The sequence below is a fragment of the Pleurodeles waltl genome, chromosome 3_1 (assembly GCF_031143425.1).
Source record: "Pleurodeles waltl isolate 20211129_DDA chromosome 3_1, aPleWal1.hap1.20221129, whole genome shotgun sequence".
Taxonomy (NCBI): Eukaryota; Metazoa; Chordata; class Amphibia; order Caudata; family Salamandridae; genus Pleurodeles; species Pleurodeles waltl.
The window spans coordinates 1,626,311,459-1,626,332,418 of record NC_090440.1 but is presented as its reverse complement, the minus strand read 5'-3'; the positions used below and the strand labels follow the sequence as shown (position 1 = coordinate 1,626,332,418).

Here is a 20,960-nt window from a genome sequence, read left to right as displayed (position 1 = left end):
GATTAGGATTTGTTCTAGATTTATAAATCAATACATTACAATAACAGGTGCACCCTCTAGTACAGCTATATACAGAGAGTAGTGGGCATCAATGAAATATTAATAATTACTACAAAACCAAATGAAAATTGGTGTCCATGCATTGCGATTAGCCAATTTAAAGAGTCTTAAGATAGTCCTGAATAGCTGGGCAGAACGTAAACATTATGTTGTGGCAGCGATTACGGGACTCTAGGACATTTTTCTTGCTTCTTGAAAAATAAATTAAGAAAATATAAGGGGGCAGGGTGAGCACACCCTGAACCACGGCAAGGGCATGTTGGGAGAGAGGGCATTCCAAAGGGGATTACCCCCTTGATTGTCTGACCTCAACATAGGCAACATGTTGTGACAGTCATTGCAGGACATGTGGCCATGGTCCTATTTGAAATGTATAGTAGTGAATGACAGAAGTTGTAAGTCACAAAAAGGAGCACATGTAAATGGTCATGAATGAATTCAGTCACAATATAAATAATTTGTTGGTGTTATACTCATTTTAGGAATTCTCATGAGTTCTCTTGTGATTTTACCCTTTTAAAAATGCTGCCCCTCTTTTGGCATTTGATGAATCATGTGTCAGAGAAAATTGTTTTCTCTCATGATGTTCTCATACAGATTATGGAAAGTGCTCTGGAAGTTAAAATGGCAGTAGAGTTTCTATAAATTTATACTATTTTCCTCAGCCATGTAATAGTAATTGTAATTGCATTTATGTAGTGCTTACTACCCGGGGTGTTGGAGCTCTTTACAGTGAATGGCATACTACTCCAGAGCCCAAGGTTAGTGATAAATCCAGTTGTATTGTAGATGACTGGGATTAGTTTTGTGCTCAAGAAAAGAAAAACGTTCTATGCATTTACCCCAGTTTTTTTGGGTTGATTAAAATTGATACCAGTTAGATGTGATCATTAGTTGGGGCCATGTAATTCCAGACAAATGGTGGTGAGATAAATAGGATTGTGGAGGTTAAGTATTAGTAGGTTGCAGGGATAGGGTTTTAAAGAATGAGAGGTTGTGGCTTTAAAATGATGTGTGATCCCTTTATAGAAATATGTTAACACAGATTAAGACAGAGCGGCATGTGACTGAAGGACCACTACATTCAGAAATAGAAGACATGTAGAGGATTGAAGGTAAGGAGAGGGTCATTCTGAGAAACAAAAGAAAGGAATCAATCGTAAGCAGGTAAAGGGTCATTTTACCTGCAGGGCTCTAGGGGTATAGTGAAAGAAGGATTTCTGAGATAGGCAGTAATCTTAGGAGGTAAGCTGTAGAAAGAAATATCTATATGGATAGTGCATCATATTCAGGGCAGATATTTAAAAAATCTAAGTCTGAGATTTCATATTGTTTAAACATTAAAGTCCTAGCCTGTTATTTGCCAAGCCCAGGACAGCTCTTTTAAACATAGTTTGGAGTAACTAAATAGGATATCCAGAACTTAACCTTGATTTATCAGCAAGACCAGGAGCGCCATAAAGAACATTTCGTCATCGAAAGAACAAGGGAAAGGGTAGAATACTTTTGCAAACAGCTCAGTGGTAGAATATGTAGGAGGCTGGCTCCGTTTATGGTGTACACTTATGATGTGCCACCCTATACTGAGTCCAGGCAACCCTTAGAGATAGTTAATAGGTGTCCAGATAGCAGAAGCTCTCTACAGGTAGCTGAGGCGAGCAACTGAAGATTATCCAGGAGGTATGTGGAGCACTTGCAATACCACAGTAGTCAGACAGTAACTCACGCACAAGAAAAAAGTGTTGCAAAAATAAAGGACACTTTATTAAAGCGCTACTACTAAACTGACATTGGCATATCTCCCTTTGGAGATAGTACATACAATATACACATAAAATAACCATCAGAAATAGCATAGAAATATACTAGGCCGTAGGGGAGAGCCAAACCATATACTAAAAAAGTGAAATGTGAAAGAGTGACTCCAGCCAAGGTAAGTGTGGTGATTAGCTTGGGGATGAGGGCAGTTAGGAACACCAGAGTTAAGTGCAGTAAGTGAACCCAGCAACCAGGAGTAAGTCAGTTACCCACCCAGTTGTCCCGTATGCTAACACAGAAAGTAGTGGTTGGCGTTTGTGGAATTCAGGACCTCTCCCAGTGGACCCCAAGGAAACCACCAGAGGATGGGTGGAGAGTACCCCTATCACAGGATACCCAGAAGACAGAAGAACCTACACTAGGGACTCAGATGCAGAGGGGAAAAGGAACCATCTTAGAAGACTGTGGATGCCTCGGTTTTTCCAGCACCTGTCACAACCCATGGAACAAGCCAGTGGAAGCCAGGGACGGATTCTGGATGTGGAGGACCTGCAGAGGAATGGGATCACCCTTAGAGGTGCCCAGGTGGTGCAGGGGGCAATGCCCACCCTCCTGAATATGAAGTTCCTGCAAGTCAGTGGGAGAAGAGGTCCAGTTGCGGGGTCCAGGAGCTGCTGAAGATCCAAGGAGTCACCTACAAGCTGTCCCAAGATGGTCACCGGATTGCAGAAGGATCAGTAATCAGCAGCCAGGTCACCAACAAACACTGGCAAGTGCAAATAGGAGTTGCTGAAGGATTTGCAAAGTTTTGACCACCAGGATCCAGGAGACTCTACCCGGGAGAGGAAGTCAGAGTTGCCCTGCAGCACACAAGAAGGCCAGCAGAAGTTGGTGGACCACCATAAGTGACTCACAGGTGCCGGACATAGGGAGTCACAAGGAGTCCTTATCAGACCAGTCAAACAGAAGTCCCATGTCACAGGAGTTCCAGCACAGGAGCTGATCTTCTATTTGCAGAGTGCTGGATGCTTGGGCTTCTTGGAGCCTGAAGAACTCCCGGAAGAAAAGTCAACAAGCCTTGGCAAGTGCAACAGTCATGGTGCAGAGGGGTTCCAATTTGTGGCAGGAGAAAGGGCCTACAGTCTCCCAACTTGGAACGAAGACAATAAGGTACCAGAGGAGGCCACAAACTTGCCACCTGTGTTGCAGGATCTTCAGATGTCCATGGACAGCAGACCCCACCAGCCGGTTGACATTGTCTTGAAGTGCCTGCAGATGCAGGGGAGTGACTCCTTCACTCCAAGGGAGATTTTTGTGTGCTTCTTGGTGCAAACAGAGTGTTTGTGACCGTGGAGGATGCACAGCAATGGATGTTGTAGAATTTGTGCAGGATCCATAAAAACAATGTTGCTATGGGAGCCTTCCCACCAGAACTGGACTTGTTTAGTTCCAGTGAAGACCAGTAGAAGATGTCTTGCAGAGAGTTCTTTGAAAAGTCTTGCTTGATGAATGAAAGGACCTGGGAGTCTTTAAATAACTATAAAAGGGGGTTGGTCATTCTCCATATTGACCCACCTATCAGAGGGGGTCAGGGACATAATCTACCTGGCCTAACCAGTCAGATGCTCCCAGTGGCCTCTGCACATCTTATTTTCAAGATGGCAGAGTCTAGTGGTCACCTGGCAGAGCTCTATGCACCTCCCTAGGGCAGAATCTGGACAGGGAGGCAGTCACTCCTCACACCAGAGCGGGAACTGGGATTTAAGGAACTGGTGCAAACCGAATTATGCAAGGAGGACACCAAATGTGCCCTTCAAAGCAGTCTGGTGGTGCTCAGATGCCAACCCACCCCAGCCCATAGACACCTAATGCACAGGGTTTGCAGGAAATCCTTTGTTCTGGTCATCTGGCCTGGTCTTGGCTCACCAGCAGGAGAGCAGAGCAGTGTCTGGGGTCAGCGGCAGCGTGGGCTGGCAGCTGGACCCTGTAAGGCTGCACAGGCAGAACTGGGAGAATCCCCTAGGAAACCCCCAGAGTACATGGTATCAGGCAACTAACACTGGAATTGGTGTAGTTGCATGATTCCAATGTGTTTGATACCAAACATGCCTAGGTTCGGAGAAGCCATCATGTAGTTGGACCACTTCTGTTGACCAGTGTCCACTACAAACATTAAGATCACTTTCCTGCACTGACAGATTCCAGGAATTGGCCTGAGTTCTGCAGGGGTACCCTGCTCATGCAGGGGTACACTCACACTTAGAGACATGCAACCTGCCCTTGGGCTGAAGGGCCTACCAGAGGCTTGACTTATAATGTCTAAGTGCAGTGGTTGTGTTTGGCAGAGAAAGGGTGCATGCATCCTTTCACGCAGGCTGCAATGGCAGGCCTGCAGCCACAGTTTGCATGGACTCCTACAGGTGACATAATACATGCTGCCTCCCATAGGGGACCCCTGGTGTACAAATGCCCTAGGTACATAAGTACCATATACTAGGGAATTACATGGGTGCACCAGTATGACAATTATGGGTGTGAAAATTAACCAACAACTACATTTAGAGGAGAGAGCACTGTCACTGGGGTCCAGGTTAGTAGAATCCCAGTGAACTATAGTCCAAACATACTGACATCAGGCAAAAAGTGGGGGTAACTATGCCAGAAAGATGGCACTTTTCTACAGAATTTAAGACACTTGCTTCAGTAAAGGCAAATGTTAGACCTTGTGCTTGATGCATAACAGATTGCTAAAGTATTTGGCGATAGCCTCAGATGGCTACAGGCTGCTAAACACTGTGACAGAAGATAAGTGTGGTAGAGCAGCCCACTCTAGCAAGAAAGACAATGCCCACCCACAGGTGTACAAGGAACAGGAAAGACCTTAACAGTTTCAGAAGATCTGAAATGCAGAACACACTGGGCCAACAGGAGCAACTACATTCATACAGCGTTCATGACTGATTAAATAGTCTTCAGTAAGGGAGGAAGAGGAAGGAAGTCATACAGCTGAAAGGCTCCTCCAAATGAGCAAGAAATATCTCCCAGTGAGGCCTATCCATACAAGAGCCACATGGGGACGTTTTGCTTTGTCCTAAGAGGGGAGCAGATTTAGGTTATTCAGCTCTCTTTAGGTCTAAATAAATGATGCATCTTTGTCATGCACTGAACCAAAAAAAGGAGTATTTTTAGAGCTTTGTAAGTGACTTTCTATGCAAGAAAACTGACATCCCAACACAACTGTGTTCTGTAAACAAAGAATTATGAACCCCCTATAGTGGTACCACAGCTGCAATGAGGAATTAATTCCAATGAAAATCTCCCCATCTAGAATAAGTAAAGGTGTGTCAAAGAGGGGGAAGACATCAGCAAATCAAGGTGGCGGACACTCCTTGGAGGAGCGCCAGAGCCTAGGCCATCCTGCGTCATCTTACCATGACAGCGAGAGAAGTCAGTGGCCCACGGCTATTGAGCTGGTAGAAACAGTAAATACTCTGCTGTGATCTTGAATGATCTTGCTGCCTGCTGCTGACCATGACCCTATAGTGGGGACAGGAGCCTCAGCTCCAGACCGGCCAGATGAGCCATGGGGACTCCATGTTGTGAGAGAGGGCACATCATGACAAGGGGGCCCAGTGAGTGAAAGAGGCCTCCAGCTGCGCCTGTGTGTGAGGCAGGTGACCTTTCCTGGAATGATGGGGGGCACATCCCACATGACCTGGAGGCACAACACACTCTGGCTTCAGGTGGTACCAGGGACACAGTAATTTGCATGTTGATATGGGACCAGGGAGAGGTCGCTATGTGGGGTGTCTCTCCATCTCTGAATGCCCCCAATCCTCCTGCTTTGAGACTAGAGATCCTCAGTCACCTCACCCCACCAGTGCACAAGAGGAGGATTAGGGTTCACACTCAGTGAGAATTAAGTCTGATATTGTGAGTGAACATGTATTTTCAACAGTTGATTCCACAGTATTTTATTGCAGCTTCACAACAGTCTGTGAACGAACAATTAGAGTCCAACCATTCTGTATTTATGACAAGTGTGGAACACTTGAACACCATCTTTACTGAATCAAACTGTGAAGATTAAAACATTTAGACATTAACTATAAGAGGGAGATAATTTTGTCATACAAATTGCTCCACAAAGCTGCAATGAGGAGGAGGTACTTTCTAAAATGTTTCAAATATTGCTTTTATCAATGTCAGTAAAACATTCTGCATGCAGGCTGTACTTTCAACAACAGCTGCATGTACTCTATAGTTAACTTCAAAGTGAACAACTACAGCATCACCAAATAATTCTAATGAACAACTAGAACAGTAACATTACACATTTATGACAATAATGGAGCACACCTGAATGCTATCTTGATGGAATTAAAGCTGTAATATTGCCAGCATTGCAGACAGAGGAGACTGCAGTAAAGAATCAACATACGTTTTATGACATTGAAGTTATGGTCGTGTTCTAGGAAGCTAAAATAAGGACATATTTATGAGTTCTAAAATAGCTTCCTAATCTATGTCAGTATAAGAATCTGAAATGCAGACAGAAAAATGCACTTCGACAGCATGCAGTACTCTGTCATTTAACTCTCTAGTGATCAACTGCAGCTTCACCACAGAGTTATGATGAGCAACTCAACTAAGAGTGATAATATTCTGTATTTATGACAAACATATGGCACACTTGAATGCTGTTTTGATGGAATCGATTCTTTAAAACTGAGTGAAATCTCCTACAGACAATACTGCAGTAAATGAACAAAATTAGGGGTTCCTTTTAGCCATATGAATTATAGATAGTACACTAGGAAGATAAAATGACAGCACATTTTATATGAGATATAATAATGAAACAAAGGAACGTTTAAAAACCAAAAAACACTGAATTTCGCCAGTTACATGTAAATTGACATACAGTGCTAACCAGTGCTAAACCACTTGTGTGCCCTCTCCTTAAAAATTTTAAAATTGGCTTATAACCAATTGCCATATTTAATTTACTTTTCAGTCCCTCGTAAAGTGGTACGCCATGTGCCAAAGGCCTATAAATTAAATGCTACTAATAGGCCTGCAGCACTGATTGTGCCGCCCACTTAAAAAGGCCTTCAAACATTCCTCATGCCTGCCATTGCAGAGCGGGAGTATGCAGTTTTAAACTGCCATGTCAACCTAGCAAAATAAACCGTTTTCAGACTCAGACCTTCCTTTTTAATACATATAAGTTACCCCTGTGTGGCCCAGAGGGCAGGGTGCAATTTATGTAAAACTGTGGACATGTTTTCATAAGGTTTGCATGTTCTGGTAGTGAAAAACTGTTGAATTTGCTTTTCACTACTGCAAGGCCTAGGTCTTCCATAGGATAACACTGGAGGTGCCTTGTTACATTTTATAAATAGAATCTACAAATCAGAAGAGATACCCAGTTCATGTTTGGTGTCTCTGGAATCACAATTTAAACTCCTAACATATGGTGAAGTCACATTTTAAATTGCAATTCTGAAAGAGCCACTTTTAGAAAGTTGGCATTTTCATGCCTTAGCTATTTGGTGCCTGTAGCCTGTCCTGGGTCACATGACTGGCTGTAACTGACAGTTAGACACTGTAAATTATTCCCAGACAGTCACTCAATAGTGGGATTAAGTGCACCCGAATAGGCCATCTACTGGCAGGATGGGGGGTAGAGCTTAGCATAGCCCCACTTGCAACTAAATAGCCTTTGCTCTGCCTTCACACAAAGAGCCTAACAACCATGCATTGTCACTTCAGCCAGGTTGAAGTCAAGGCAGGGGAGCCAGAGGATTCCATGCCTTCAAAGCAGCTATCTAGAAGCTTCTTTCGCCTTGTAGAATAGGGTATAAAAGAAGGACCTCAGACACCAACTCTTCAGTACTCTTCTGGAACTGTGAATACTCTTCCAGGAAGAAGGACTGCTGAACTGCTACAAGGACTGCCACTCTGCTAGATTGCTGTTCTGAATGAACTGATGTCCATCTTTGCTGACCTGCTTCCTGCTGCCTTCTTGCCTGGGAAAAAAGAACTGGACCAGCAACCCATCTTGAACTCATGACCCCCGAGTGACTAAAAGGGCTAGTCTGCTGGCCTCCTGATCTGAGCCTCAGGGCCATAAAAGGCTCCCCTAAAGCTCCTGGACCATTCTCAATTGACTTCCTGATCCCCAAGTGATACCCCTCAGGTCCTCGGCCCTCGAGCTCTTGAATTTAAACTTTTGGGCTCTTCTTGACCGCAAGCATGCCCATCAGTACCAGAACTACACCAATCAGACCGAAAATCAATGTGACCCACCACCAACTCATCTCTCCACACAGCAGCATCAACAGCCCGTGGGGGACCCCGAACGCAAAGTACCAGCCCACAGGCCCACAGAGCCCCTCTTGCTCCTTGCACCACACTGACTGCTGCCCACAGCACTCCCCTTGCTCCACTTGACCTACTTCAATGCGAATGGGACTCTTGGCACAAAACATGAGAAGGTAAACCTTCAGCAGGACTAATGTGTGACTGTATCGGACACTCACTCCATCGTAGTCTGCTTGAAATGTTTACTTTGACCCGGTTCAATTCCACCAGGTAGCCACAGTTGACACTTTATGCTTTTAGGCACTATATTGCAGTTTATTCATTAAAAATACACATTTCTGGTTCTACTAATTGAATTATTGTTTTTTTAAATGTCAAAATGTTTATTAGAATTGACTATATTTTTCGAAATTGGTCTGGGATTGTGTTGTGTTTTCACTTTATTATTGTTTGTGCACTGCATACATACTTTATACATTGCCTCTAAGTTAATCCTGACTGCTTCTTGTGCCAAGCTATCCAGGGTTAATCACAGGTTAATATAATGACTTTCAGTGGTTCATTCTGCTAAGGATTGTGGCTGTTGCTTGACCAGGACTCACACACCAGTCAACCAACAACCCAATTTCTCACACATTTAGGGCCTCATTATGAGGCTGGCGGTCTTTAGACCGCCAACCTCGAGGGGGCAGTCAGTACCGCTGGTGCTGTGGTGGTTCAACCAACACATTAGGACCATGGCAGCTAGACCGCTAGGGTTCCACCGTCTCCGCCGGGATCAGTGATCCAAACGAACTGACGGTGGCAGAGATCATAATCCACCAGGGTAGCACTGCATGCAGTGCTGCCCTGTGGATTACGACTTTGTTCTCTGCCAGTCTTTTCATGGCGGTTTCACCACCATGAAAAGGCTGGCGGAGAACAGGTGCAGGGGGAATAAAGGGGCCGCTGCAGTGCTCATGCACTTGGCATGTGCAGTGCAGGGTTCCCCCTATCCAGCACCACTGCAATGTTCACTGTCTGCCTTGCATTAAACATTGCATAGCCTGATTTCTGCTAGCCCGGCGGGTGGAAACCGAGGTTTATACCCACCGGCCTAGCGGGAAACTCCTAACAGGTCCGATGGGGTGGTTGTCACAAAGACGCCAGCCATCCTGTCAGGAGTTTGGCGGATGGGCTTTCCTGACCGCCAAACTCAAAATGAGGGACTTAATATGTGATAACTTAAGTTTGAGCTCAGGTAGCAAAAATTATATTGTTTTTAGTTTTATTTTCAGGATTCATGGACAGAGTCTGTAATGGCAGCCACAATATTTGTCTTCATGTTGCAGCCAGCCAGTGACAATGCTTGGTCCAGCTGGACTCCGATGGCACCAGCCTTTTCAAATTGTTTTTATTGTTGTTTTTCCTCCAGGAATTCTGCAGGAGTTTTAGGGATTCCCAAAGCAACAAATATCACTATTAGTAAACCTCATTTTCTCTAAAACAGCTGATTAGATTGACACCAAATCACAGAAAGCAATCTTTCTGGATAGATATCTAATTTTCTGCCAAATAAGATTCAATTATAGTCAGCCATTTATTTGTATTGTTGTCTAATTACGGTGTCTCCAACCAGTCGATGGTGTGCTACCAGTAGTTTGCAGACCATTCAGAGTAGCTCACAGCCTGGAGTTCATTTTTAAATCAGCAGCAGAGGGTCACATGTTTTTTTATTTAACAGTATTATCATCAGGCTGCAGATTTGTGACCCAGGGCATAGAGGTGAAGAATTGAAGCATTAAGGTATAACTCTTAAATAAAAGTTGACGTCAACTCATTATTGGAGGTGAGAACAAAATTATGTTTTTCATTGTTTTTGAATAAGAGAAAATTAAAATGAAAAGTTACCTTATAATTAACTTCTCATTGTAATGTTCTAATTTTTTTTCAAAGTGTTCAATTCACAAACAGCAGGCCTCTTGCACCAAGTGGCCAGTAGAACACTGTGCCATATTTATAACTGAAAATCTGTTATTTTTTAAATGGGAGGAGTATAACGTGCAGAAAAAAGTTCACATTATGAACATTTTTGCACTTTAGATTTCTCCCATTTAAAAATAATGGTTATCTATTTGTGTTGTACATGTAATGGTGTCACATATGGTGAAACGTATGTCCTGTGTCAGAAGTGCATATGACAAAGACTCTCAATTACCCACACACATATATCCCATTCATATGCACACATGTTTATACATCCCTAAAGACCACGCTCTCACTGACACGTCAGCCCTGTCATAGTGCCCTTAGTCAAAGTATTTTGTTCAAACCATAATATCTGGCTCTATGGGCATTAGGCATAAAGTCGAGGAACCTAGATATGGGGGTGTCTGGTAATAATGCACAAGTTGTTTATCCTTCTGTAACTCCCAATGATTTTCAGTGATCAGAAGTAGCTCTCGCTACAGAACAGGCTGGAGAGTCCTGTCTAATTGTTCCTGCAGGGGAAGTCAAGTGCTTTGGGACCCCAATTTTCTTGCTCACCGCTCAAAGGATGACCCTGAAGCTTTCCAGGATGGAGCTGAGTAGGATGAAAACATTTTTTGGGGAACGTTTTGTGAAGATTCATCAAACAGCACCAAAGTTATTCACAAAACAAAAAAACACTCTTCCAGTGGAAACTCTGACTCATGTATACCTACTCAGTGGCTACCACTCTACAGCCCACATGTCGTATTCATCATCCACACCACTAATACATCTCCTTTATCAATTCCCCATAGCCTTATTAGAAAACGCAATAAGCCAAATTCAATTTCACAGCGCATGTTTAGGGCCAGAGCCCACACTCTCTGGTACTAAATGTCATAGTCATAGTACAAAGAGTTATAATATCAGTAAAAACAAATCCAGGAAAGGTGATGAATCAGGCTACTTGAAAGAATAAATATGATGGACTTGATATTACTGGGGCAAAGAGTAGGTTTCTTTGTGTCTTAGAAAGTCACAGACGTTTTTGTAGTTTGAACTATTGAAATTAATATTCCCCCACTCTGATTATTCCCCCACTCTGATTATTCCCCCACTCTGATTCTGATTTTGGAAAAAAGAAAAAGATCTGTGTCTCACACTGATTTTTCAATGTTAATCTTTCTGCAGGGTCTTGTTGTATTCGCTATCTTCCTCAATATTCATCCTGAAACCATCATCTTTTTATAATTTATCACCTGTTCATTCATGTATTTTTTTCATTCCATGCAGTTCACACAGCTGGGCGCACACAAGATAATACTTCATAGTGGTTTAACTGTTTCTCTAATTGGCTTTCCTTCAGTCTCTCCTGCCTATGCATCACATAATGCTAGTGAAGTAAAGCTACCTCCAATGGGATTCTTCTCTCTCTCTTTTAGTAAGCACTGTATTGTACTGGATGGTAGTTTAACAGTGCCCCCAACGATTGTTCCTGTATCACTCCTGGGCATGCACCCTAGAACATTGCATTGTGGTTTAATAATACTTTAAAAGGAGTGCTGTTTCATCAGTTAGCTCCTGGGTAAATTATGCTCAATTCTTCCTACTGGTTTAACAATACCCCACCCAACATGTTGGGTTTTCAGATGCTATTTGGTGAGCTCAATTGCCCATAATGGACAACAATGATGTCCATCAAATACGGTTTCTACATAGGATTCCGCCTTCTCAAAAGATTTTAAGAGCATTCATGCATAATTATGTCTATTTTTCAACTCTATGCAACATTTATGCTTACGCACAGAGACAGTGACAATCTTTATGCCAGGATCCTTAAATCAAACCTCAAAAACCTCATCCAACATGTCCCTTTATTTCAACCCTAACAGCACACTTTGAAACATACACTCTGGATGGCATACAGAAATCTGATGCAAAGTGGAGTGCTTCATGACCTAGCCAGGGGTATGAAACACCATATAAATAATGAGACAGGACCACTCAGAAAAATAAGCCTCACAAGTCCAATGAAAAGCACTCTACAAATACTAATGCAATACAACACAATACAGTTCAGGACAGTGAAAAAGTTAAAGCATTTCGCATTAGTTGCTAATTTTCCTTACTTTTTCTTCATTTTCTCAAGCGCTCTTTTAAGTTTGTTTGCCATTTTATGGAGTCCTTTGGAATAGCTAATTTCAAGTTCAGCTCTGTAAACAATAACAGAATATCAATTAATAACCCTTTATTTTACTGAAACGATTAGTGCAAATATAAAAAGTACAGATAGCAACAAAATAAGCAGAAATATTTGGCAAACAATTGCATTTTAGTTGAGTACTTAGTGCTCAACTATATAAAAACCTATGAGACATAAACTCTCTGGAATAACCTGTGAAAGCTCTATTCTCCGACCACTATGTATAGTAAAGTGAAAAATATTTGCACATTTAAATGTTATTGGTAATTGCATGCAACCTTGAATTGTCATGCAACCTTCACAATTGGACAGGACAAAATATCTTATCAATGGTCTAGGCTTTCTAGATATAATAATATAAAAATCCGAATCCATTGCAATGTTGATGGACCCAGGGAACACAAATAGATACAGTAAACCTTTTTCGAGTTTCATTTTGAATCTGAAACCTGATGACCCTTTCAGCAAAGCTTGGAAAAAGATCCATGGATGCTTAAAGAATCATGACACTTTTCAAATTCCTATGCATCATCTGCTGAGCTTGTTATAACAGTTATCTATTGTACCTCAAATCCAGGATTATCAGACACACACTGGCCAGTAAAGTTCTTATACAATGTTCGTGTGAATACCAAGATTCTCCCCACAGTGACAGGGTGGTTGGAACTTGCTAAAATGTTTGCCAAGTCTATAAATCCTCTACATGCACCTCTTTGGAAGAGATATGTCCTTCTGAAATTAAAAACAAACAAGACCTATTTTTAAAAATAACTTCCCATTTATTTTGATTTTGTTGCCTTCACCCTCTATCATCTGTCCCTTTTGATCTCCATCCTTCTTCAGTCATCTCTTTGTGCTTTGAAACTGTAGTTTCCCACTACATGGGTATGTTAGAAATCAATAAGGCAAAAATAAATAAAATAAACATCAAATTCAAGACCCCTATGTTTGAACAAAAATCTGCCTTTCAATTAGTTACGTTCATGGACACTATTGAAAGGAAATCTGTCCAGCATAATGCAAGTGGAAAAATAGACAGAAATGGCAATGTGGATTTAGAAGATGTAATCAGCTATTTTGGCATGTCTTTGTACAGTTCTTTTCCCTATTTTGGATTTTTGAATTGTGAATCATTGAAAGAAATTTGCTTTTCAGTATTTTTTTTATGTTTACCATAAGACTTTATTGATTGCTGCTGTCCTGTTGTCACTCCTAAAATATTAAAGTTAGCCCACACCCATACATATATTGTAGGTTAAAGAGATGTAGTGGACATTGATTAAAAATACTCAAACACTCATTAACATACTCATTTCTTTTCTGAGTGTACTAGAAACTATAGCTGAGCTGATGAGAGAAATCTTGATGGTGCTAGTTTCAAGTACATAATAAGGTTTAATATATTGTCCATATTTACAGAGATGAAGTTTGCTATTAGTTTGTGTCCAAAGTGACTATAACTCATGCCCCCACAACAGTATTGTCATTAAGGATGTAATTGCAGACATAGATTATAGTTACTTTATGGCATCAGTTATAGTTACTTGCGATAACTATAAATTGTGAAATTCAGTGTTTTTGTTAGTTTAAAATGGTATGTTTAAACTGACATTTCCTCCTAACTATAATGTCCCTTTAATCTTGTTTCTTTTCAGTAAATCTTTCTAATGCAAAGTGAGATTATCATTTCCATACCTAACTATAACATCACTTTAACCTTGTTTTTTTCAGTGAATTTCTAGTTTTTTTAGCATAAAGTAATATTTTCTTGCGATAGGTGACACCAACTCCACACCATGCATGGTGGCAGGCCGTGCATCCAACCTCCGATAGCCAGCCAACCCCATGCCCCACAGAGCTTTTGGCCATCCTTGACGTGGAGTTTACTGGAGGGTCTGTCCTATAGCCAGGCCCCGTGCCTAACTTCCCGCTGGTGGACGTTAAGGGGCAGGGCTGTGCCCAGCCCCCATGGGAGTGCACAGCTGACTATGTGATGTTACAGAATAAAAGGTGTCATTTTAAGTATGGCAGATCTACTGACTTTGTCAAAGAGTCGGAACACCAAATTAAAAAAGTGGATCTATTGGCTTTATGAAAGGGGCAGAATATCAAAATACATAAAACTCACTAATTGTCTTTGTCAAAATAATCACCAATATTTATAACAAAGGCCCTGATTACGAGGATAGCAGTCCTGGGACCACTGAACCCACTGTAGCGGTCTGACCACCACAACCACAACGACGGCTGTCCGACCGCCAGATTACGAGGAGGACAGTTGGATCATCACAAGACCACCCCAACATCCAATATCTTTGGTCCTGCGGTGGTAGTGAAAGCCACGGTCAATTACGATGGTGCCAATGGCGGCATTATCATGCTGATCATGACCTGCCTTTCCACCAAGCTTTTCATGGTGTGGACCCTGCCATGAAAAGATCAGCAGAAAGGCAGGGAAGAGGCCCCATGGAGATTTTGCCCATAGGGCAGTGTGGCTGGGGACACCTGTTGAGCCCCTCCATGCCTGCACTATCAGTGCACATTGTTGCATGCACAACATTATGCATGGCAACAGTGCGCCTGAGGTATATATGGTGCTGCACTGCGGTGGCATGTGCTTCAGGCTCACTTTCTGAGCCAAAGCATGACACTGCACTGATATTGCCACAGACACTATCACCAGCCCAGCAGTAGTGTCGTAATACGGTGGCAGGGAGGCCGCCAGCTTGGCTGCATGTTTCTGACCACTGTATTGGTGGTCCGGTGGTCAGACTGCTGAAGTCATAATCAGGGCCTAAGTATGTATTTAATTAATTCACACAGTGCAATGTTTAATAAAAGTGATTGCCATAAAGGCATTTTACTAAAGTTTTAGTTAAAAAATTAACCTACATAATACAACAACTCCATCTCCAGCAAGGAGCTCCAACTAGGAAGGCTATTAAAGAAGTGCAGTAAGCTCTCCTGGCAATTATGGATATAATGAACCAGGAGACTTACTGTTTTTTTTAACGTTGTTGTATTACCTGCAGCCCCCCAACCACATTTTTTAAATGTTTGGTTGTGCAGCTCACTTATTAATAGAGTGCCCACCAGGGACATCTATATATTTCTTTAGCACCAGCTCCCTACAAGCGGCCCCATAGGCCATGCAGGAGGCTCATCCCTTCTTTATTTTGTGTTTTTTTAAACTTGGGTGCCTAGGTGCTCACCCAGGGCATCCAAAATGCAATACTATTTTGGGCCTCAGGGGAAAGCCTAATGGGCCCTGCGGCCTTGGCTGCTCCATGCAAACACGGCAGCAGGACAGTTTAAAAAAAAATAATAGTAAGATATCTCAATGCCCACCCAGGACCCCCCCCCCACAGCATTTTTCAAAGTTGCTGGCTGCGGGGGCCCCAAGGCCCCTTAAGCCCCACCAGCTACCTCTTTCTGTGAGCTAGCGGGAGCTGGCATTGCTCCCATGCCACAGGAGCCACTTTTCTTTTGCTTCCTCCTAGCAGAAGAAATTTTGCTGGTTGGGAGCACATATGATTTCTCTGTCTGCACTCCCCTGGGCAGGGAAACCACAGTTCCCAGAGGTTTGGGTTCATAGCATGTCATCCACAATCCAGCCCCAGGGGATGAGGTCCCGGGCCATACAATGGCTCGGGGACAGAGTTTGCATGCTCCCTCTTCTTTAAGATAATGAACAGGATATGGTTCCTGGACCCTAACTAAGGGTTGGGGAACCTATAAAATACAATGCAACCCCTGGGCCTGGCCCACCTCTATTTTCTTTTAAAGCATGAGGTCAACTGCAAAAAAAAGAATTTTGGGGACTGCCACCAGGCCTAGGTGGGGAAGGTATCCCTACCGTGCCCACTTAAATGTTTTTAAACCTTATTTTTAAAATGGGGTAGTAAGTCACACACTGCTGACTGCTGCCACATCTTTGTTGGTGTGGTGGCAGTCAATCAGAATTTATCTTCCGATCTGTTGGCTCCATGGATTTTCTGAGGTGTGAATTATACATATTTTGGATTTCTGGACCACGATCTACCTTTCTGTCAAATTTGGTTTGATTATTTTCAGCCATTTTGACTGTGGCTGTGTCTAATTTTCCTATGGAAAGATGAATGGGGGAATCGCAAATTTCTTTAAGGCTGTTGGTTCTGGTTTCATTCACACCTTCTCCTCCATATTCGGTTTAATACCATCAGCCATCCACTCAATATTCTCCAGTATTTTCGGGGGACTTCCGATAACTTTGGCTATAATAGGTGGCATTTTGCTATTGCTATTTTTTCTGCACAATGGCTGTCCCGACACAACAATGAGGAATGAAAGCACTCCCACCGGTGCAGCTGTGTCGTGAACGCATGAAGCAGTACTTTGGAGCAACACTCCTGGAGGAATTGGATTGTGACTGGTTTCTGTCATTCAGACTGGTTTTGCATTGTGTGCAGCCTGTGTTTTGGTGCCTCTGGTGCTCGTTCGAATTTGCACTGCAAGTTTGCCTTTCTATGTACTGCTTGCTTTCATTGAACGCTGATCTGTTGATGTTCTCGCTGAGGGTTCATTACCGGACATGCACGTTGAGGGTGCGTTTGCTACGGGAAGCTGCTTATGAGTTGACCTTCTTGGAGAATGCGGCTCTGAACTCATTACAGGGCACATCACAGAGCACTGCTGCCTTAGCTGAGGCTCAACCTATGGAAAACGACTGCTCCTTGGTCCTTTTCGGCGATGCCTTTCCAACTTTAACACCTGCAGGAGTGGAAGATTTCCTGTCCTCCATTGTCCCAGATTCAATTGGCAACTTTCAAAATAACTCTGACTCTTGAAATTTGGCCCTTTTTACGCCACTTGTTAACATTTTAAATTGTCCTTTTATATATGCTCATGTGCCCTTTTAACTTGTCACTTTTTACATATATGTCTTCGGTTGAGTTTTAGTAAATTTTATATATATTTAGGCTTTGACCTTTTAACCGACAAGGGGAGGATGTTATGTAGCCATTTTAGTTATAGCTCCATGCACGTTATTTTAGCATACTAGGCCTGCCGATGTGCACTTTAACCTAGATATATTTTATTCAGCTTCATTTATTATTTCAACAATAGCCACTTTTGTGATTGGGTTTTATTTCTCTCTATCCAGCTGTTTTTTGCCTAGGCCATCACTAGGTTCTCAAACAAGACATTCTTGTTCGATCTGTGCTTCTTTCAAGGCTGCAGTAAGATAGGTTGTCGGTGAACGTGTGAAAAGTTTTGTCTCTGGTATTCATAGAAAAACACACATCCTCACATAAGGACATTTTCTCAGAACATCAGCTGTTTTATTGTAAAAACACTTCCTTGTCCCATACACGTTAGAGGGAGATTCCAGCCAGAGGACCACAATTGTATGCTGATTGCTGAAAGCTTCGCTACAGCTGCTTATGCAGACTCCAGGCCTTTGCTCAGGTATGGGGGATTATGTCTTCCCAGGGGAACCTGAAGGGCAGAATTAGAGCTTAACATGCTGTGCTCTATTATAGCCTAGGTAGGAATTAGTCCATTGACTTGAGTGACAATATGGTAGCGTTATTTCTATGCTTCACTCTCCTTGTCACAATTCTAATTCTGTCATGCTGTATTGTCCTTTTTATTGCAGAACATTCTTTGCTATCTAAGATGCAGTTGCTTCATTAAAACCTTATTGAAACATATACTGCCTCTGTTTGGCATTGTGTATGTGAGACTAATGTAATTGAGAGAAACAAATGAGAACTGAGTGACCACGATTTCCCTGAGGAATCAGTTGTGTCATGCGCTCGGCTGCCCAATCATCCCTGCCCTTGGGTAGAGATGAGGCACTGCTAGTTAGCCGGAGCTAAACCCGGATTGGGGCAACAGGTGTCATCTGTAGTGGGTAAGACTCAGTCTCCCACACCGCAGGCGATTCTGCCACTCAAGTGCTGTAGTCTCATTAGAATAATGAGAGCCTATGCGACACTACCACCAGCCCTGCAGTAGTGTCGTAATACAGTGGTGGGGAGGTCGCCAGCTTGGCGGCATGTTCCTGACCACTGTATTGGTGGTCCAGTGGTCAGACCGCTGAAGTCATAATCAGGGCCTCAGTATGTATTTAATTAATTCATACAGTGCAATGTTTAATAAAAGTGATTGACATAAAGGCATTTTACTAAAGTTTTAGTAAAAAAATCAACCTAAAAAATACAGCCGCTCGATTTCCAGCAAGGAGCTCAAACTAGGAAGGCTATTAAAGAACTGCGGTAAGCTCTCCTGGCATCATGGATATAATGAAGTAGGAGACTTACTTTTTTTTTCAATGTTGCTGTATTGCCTGCAGCCCCCCCAACCACATTTTATAAATGTTTGGTTGTGCAACTCACTTATTGATCATGTATTAACTTTTTTATTTATACAGTGCCCACCTGGGACCATCTAAATATTTCTTTTTTGTTGGAAGAAGCGGGGGGAGCTCTAGCACTCCACCAGCTCCCTACAAGTGGCCCCATAGGCCATGCAGGACATTCATCCCTTCTTTATTTTGTGTTTTGTTCAAGCTTGGATGCCTAGGTGCTCACCCAGGGCATCCCAAATGTAATACTATTTTGGCCCGCATGGGAAAGCCTAATGGGCCCTGGGGCATTGTCTGCTCCATGCAAGCCCAGTAGTCAGACAGTTTCTTTTAATAATGGTAGGGTATCTCAATGCCCACCCAGGACACCCCACAGCATTTTCAAAGTTGGTGGCCGCAGGGGGCCCAAGGCCCCTGAAGGCCCACCAGCTTCCCCTTTCTGTGAGCTAGCAGGAGCTGGCATTGCTCCAATGCCACTAGAGCTACTTTTCTTTTGCTTCCTCCTGGCAGAAGCAATTTTGTGTCTCTCTGCCTGCACTATGCTTTTGCTGGGTGGGAGCACATAATATTTCTCTGTCTGCACTCCCATGGGCAGGGAAACCACAGTCCCCCAGATGTTTGGGTCCATGGCATGCCATCCACAATCCAGCCCTGGGGGATGGGGTCCTGGGGACAGACAGTGGCTCAGGGGCGGAGTTTGCATGCCCCTTCTTCTTTAAGATATTGTACAGGGTATGGTTCCTGGACCCTGAATGAGGGTTGGGGTACCTATAAATTACAATGCGCCCCCTGGGCCTGGCTCACCTCTGTTTTCTTTTTAAAGCATGAGATTCACTGCAAATTTGCAGTAAAAGTTTTTTTTGTTTAATGTTTTTGGGACTGCCACCAGGCCTAGGTGGGGAAGGTATCCTTACCCTGCCCACTTAAATGTTTTTTAAACCCTATTTTTAAAACGGGGTAGTCAGTCACAAAGGCTTGGATTGGCTGCTGCCACATCTTTGTTGGTGTGGTGGCAGTCAATCAGAATTTATCTTCAGATCTGTTGTCTCCATGGATTTTCCAAGGTGTGAAATACACATATATTTGATTTCTGTACCACGATTTAGCTTTCTGTCAAATTTGGTTTGATTCTTTTCAGCCATTTTGACTGGGCTGTGTCTAATTTACCTATGGAAAGATGAATGGGAGAAACACATTTTGGGACCCCCCTTTTTCTCTACACCTGCTTAATGGATCACTCTAGATCTTTCTAGAAAGGAGATGAGTTAGAGCAACATTTTTTAGAGAAAGGTTTGTGAAGATTTGCCAAATGGTGCCAAAGTTATAAGCAAACCAAAAGATGATTTCCTATGGAAAATATACCCACCCCGTGGCAGCTGCCACTGGTGTGTGTGAATATACATATATACATACACACAAATACATATATATATATATGTTCAAACAGAGAACTGCTCGTTCGTTGCACTCCAGGAGAGTATATTGTTTTATTTCAACACATAACAACACCTAAACCACCACCGATGCGTTTTGACCAACAGGTCTTGCTCACAGCTCGTGAGTGCGTTTTCTATGTCTCACATTTATACTATTTCAATCATATCCATAATGAGGTATTATGGGATATGGAGTGCTATTTAAAAACAACTTATTAAATCAAAAGTTTGGGTTACGAATTGCGTGCAAGGCCAAAAAACATATTCTTTCGAGCTCATTGTTGAACTTATCTAGTGTACACAATAATATTTGTTATCATATCTCTAAATTGCTGCTACTGCTTGACAATAACACACACGTCTCTGAGAATTGCTCACTGCTTAAGCCATAGTTATGGTGGTGTTGAGCAGATTCTCTAAGAACTGTGTTTTGGCCTAACAAGATTGTGTTTGTTAAGTTGTTAGCAGTGACGTTTCAAAATAATAACCCAAATTTGGGCAATGGAGAGACTTAGAAAAATACAGTCAGAATATGTGCTTAACATAAAGACAAGAAACAGAATGGGAGAGAACAGGAAAAGGAAGACAGCAAACTGGAAAGAGCTTCAGGTTAATGTACTGTGTGTGTTATCTGGATCATACAGGACATTAATTCTAATAGCACTATATATTTCAGTAGTTTATTATATCTGCTGTGGAGCTCTGAATGTCACCTGCACATAACAGTTTCAATGGTACCCCTGGACAGACTCGACATTTTGTGAAGCAGATGTCAATAAAAACAATGCTGAAGTGTTATCTGTGTTTTCATGTCAGTACTTTATTTCTGTATGCCAGAGGCAGAACCAGTTTAATTATGTTTTATTTTATCATCCTT

General features: G+C 42.6%; 1 protein-coding gene across 1 annotated transcript in view; it reads right to left on the bottom strand.

Annotated features, from left to right (window-relative positions):
* Positions 1-20,960, bottom strand: part of NOSTRIN (nitric oxide synthase trafficking) — a 554,795-nt gene that overhangs the window by 479,034 nt on the left and 54,801 nt on the right. Inside the window, exon 3 of the mRNA XM_069221364.1 lies at positions 12,225-12,308. Coding sequence (XP_069077465.1) covers positions 12,225-12,308 — 84 coding nt within the window. The remainder of the gene's footprint in view (positions 1-12,224; positions 12,309-20,960) is intronic.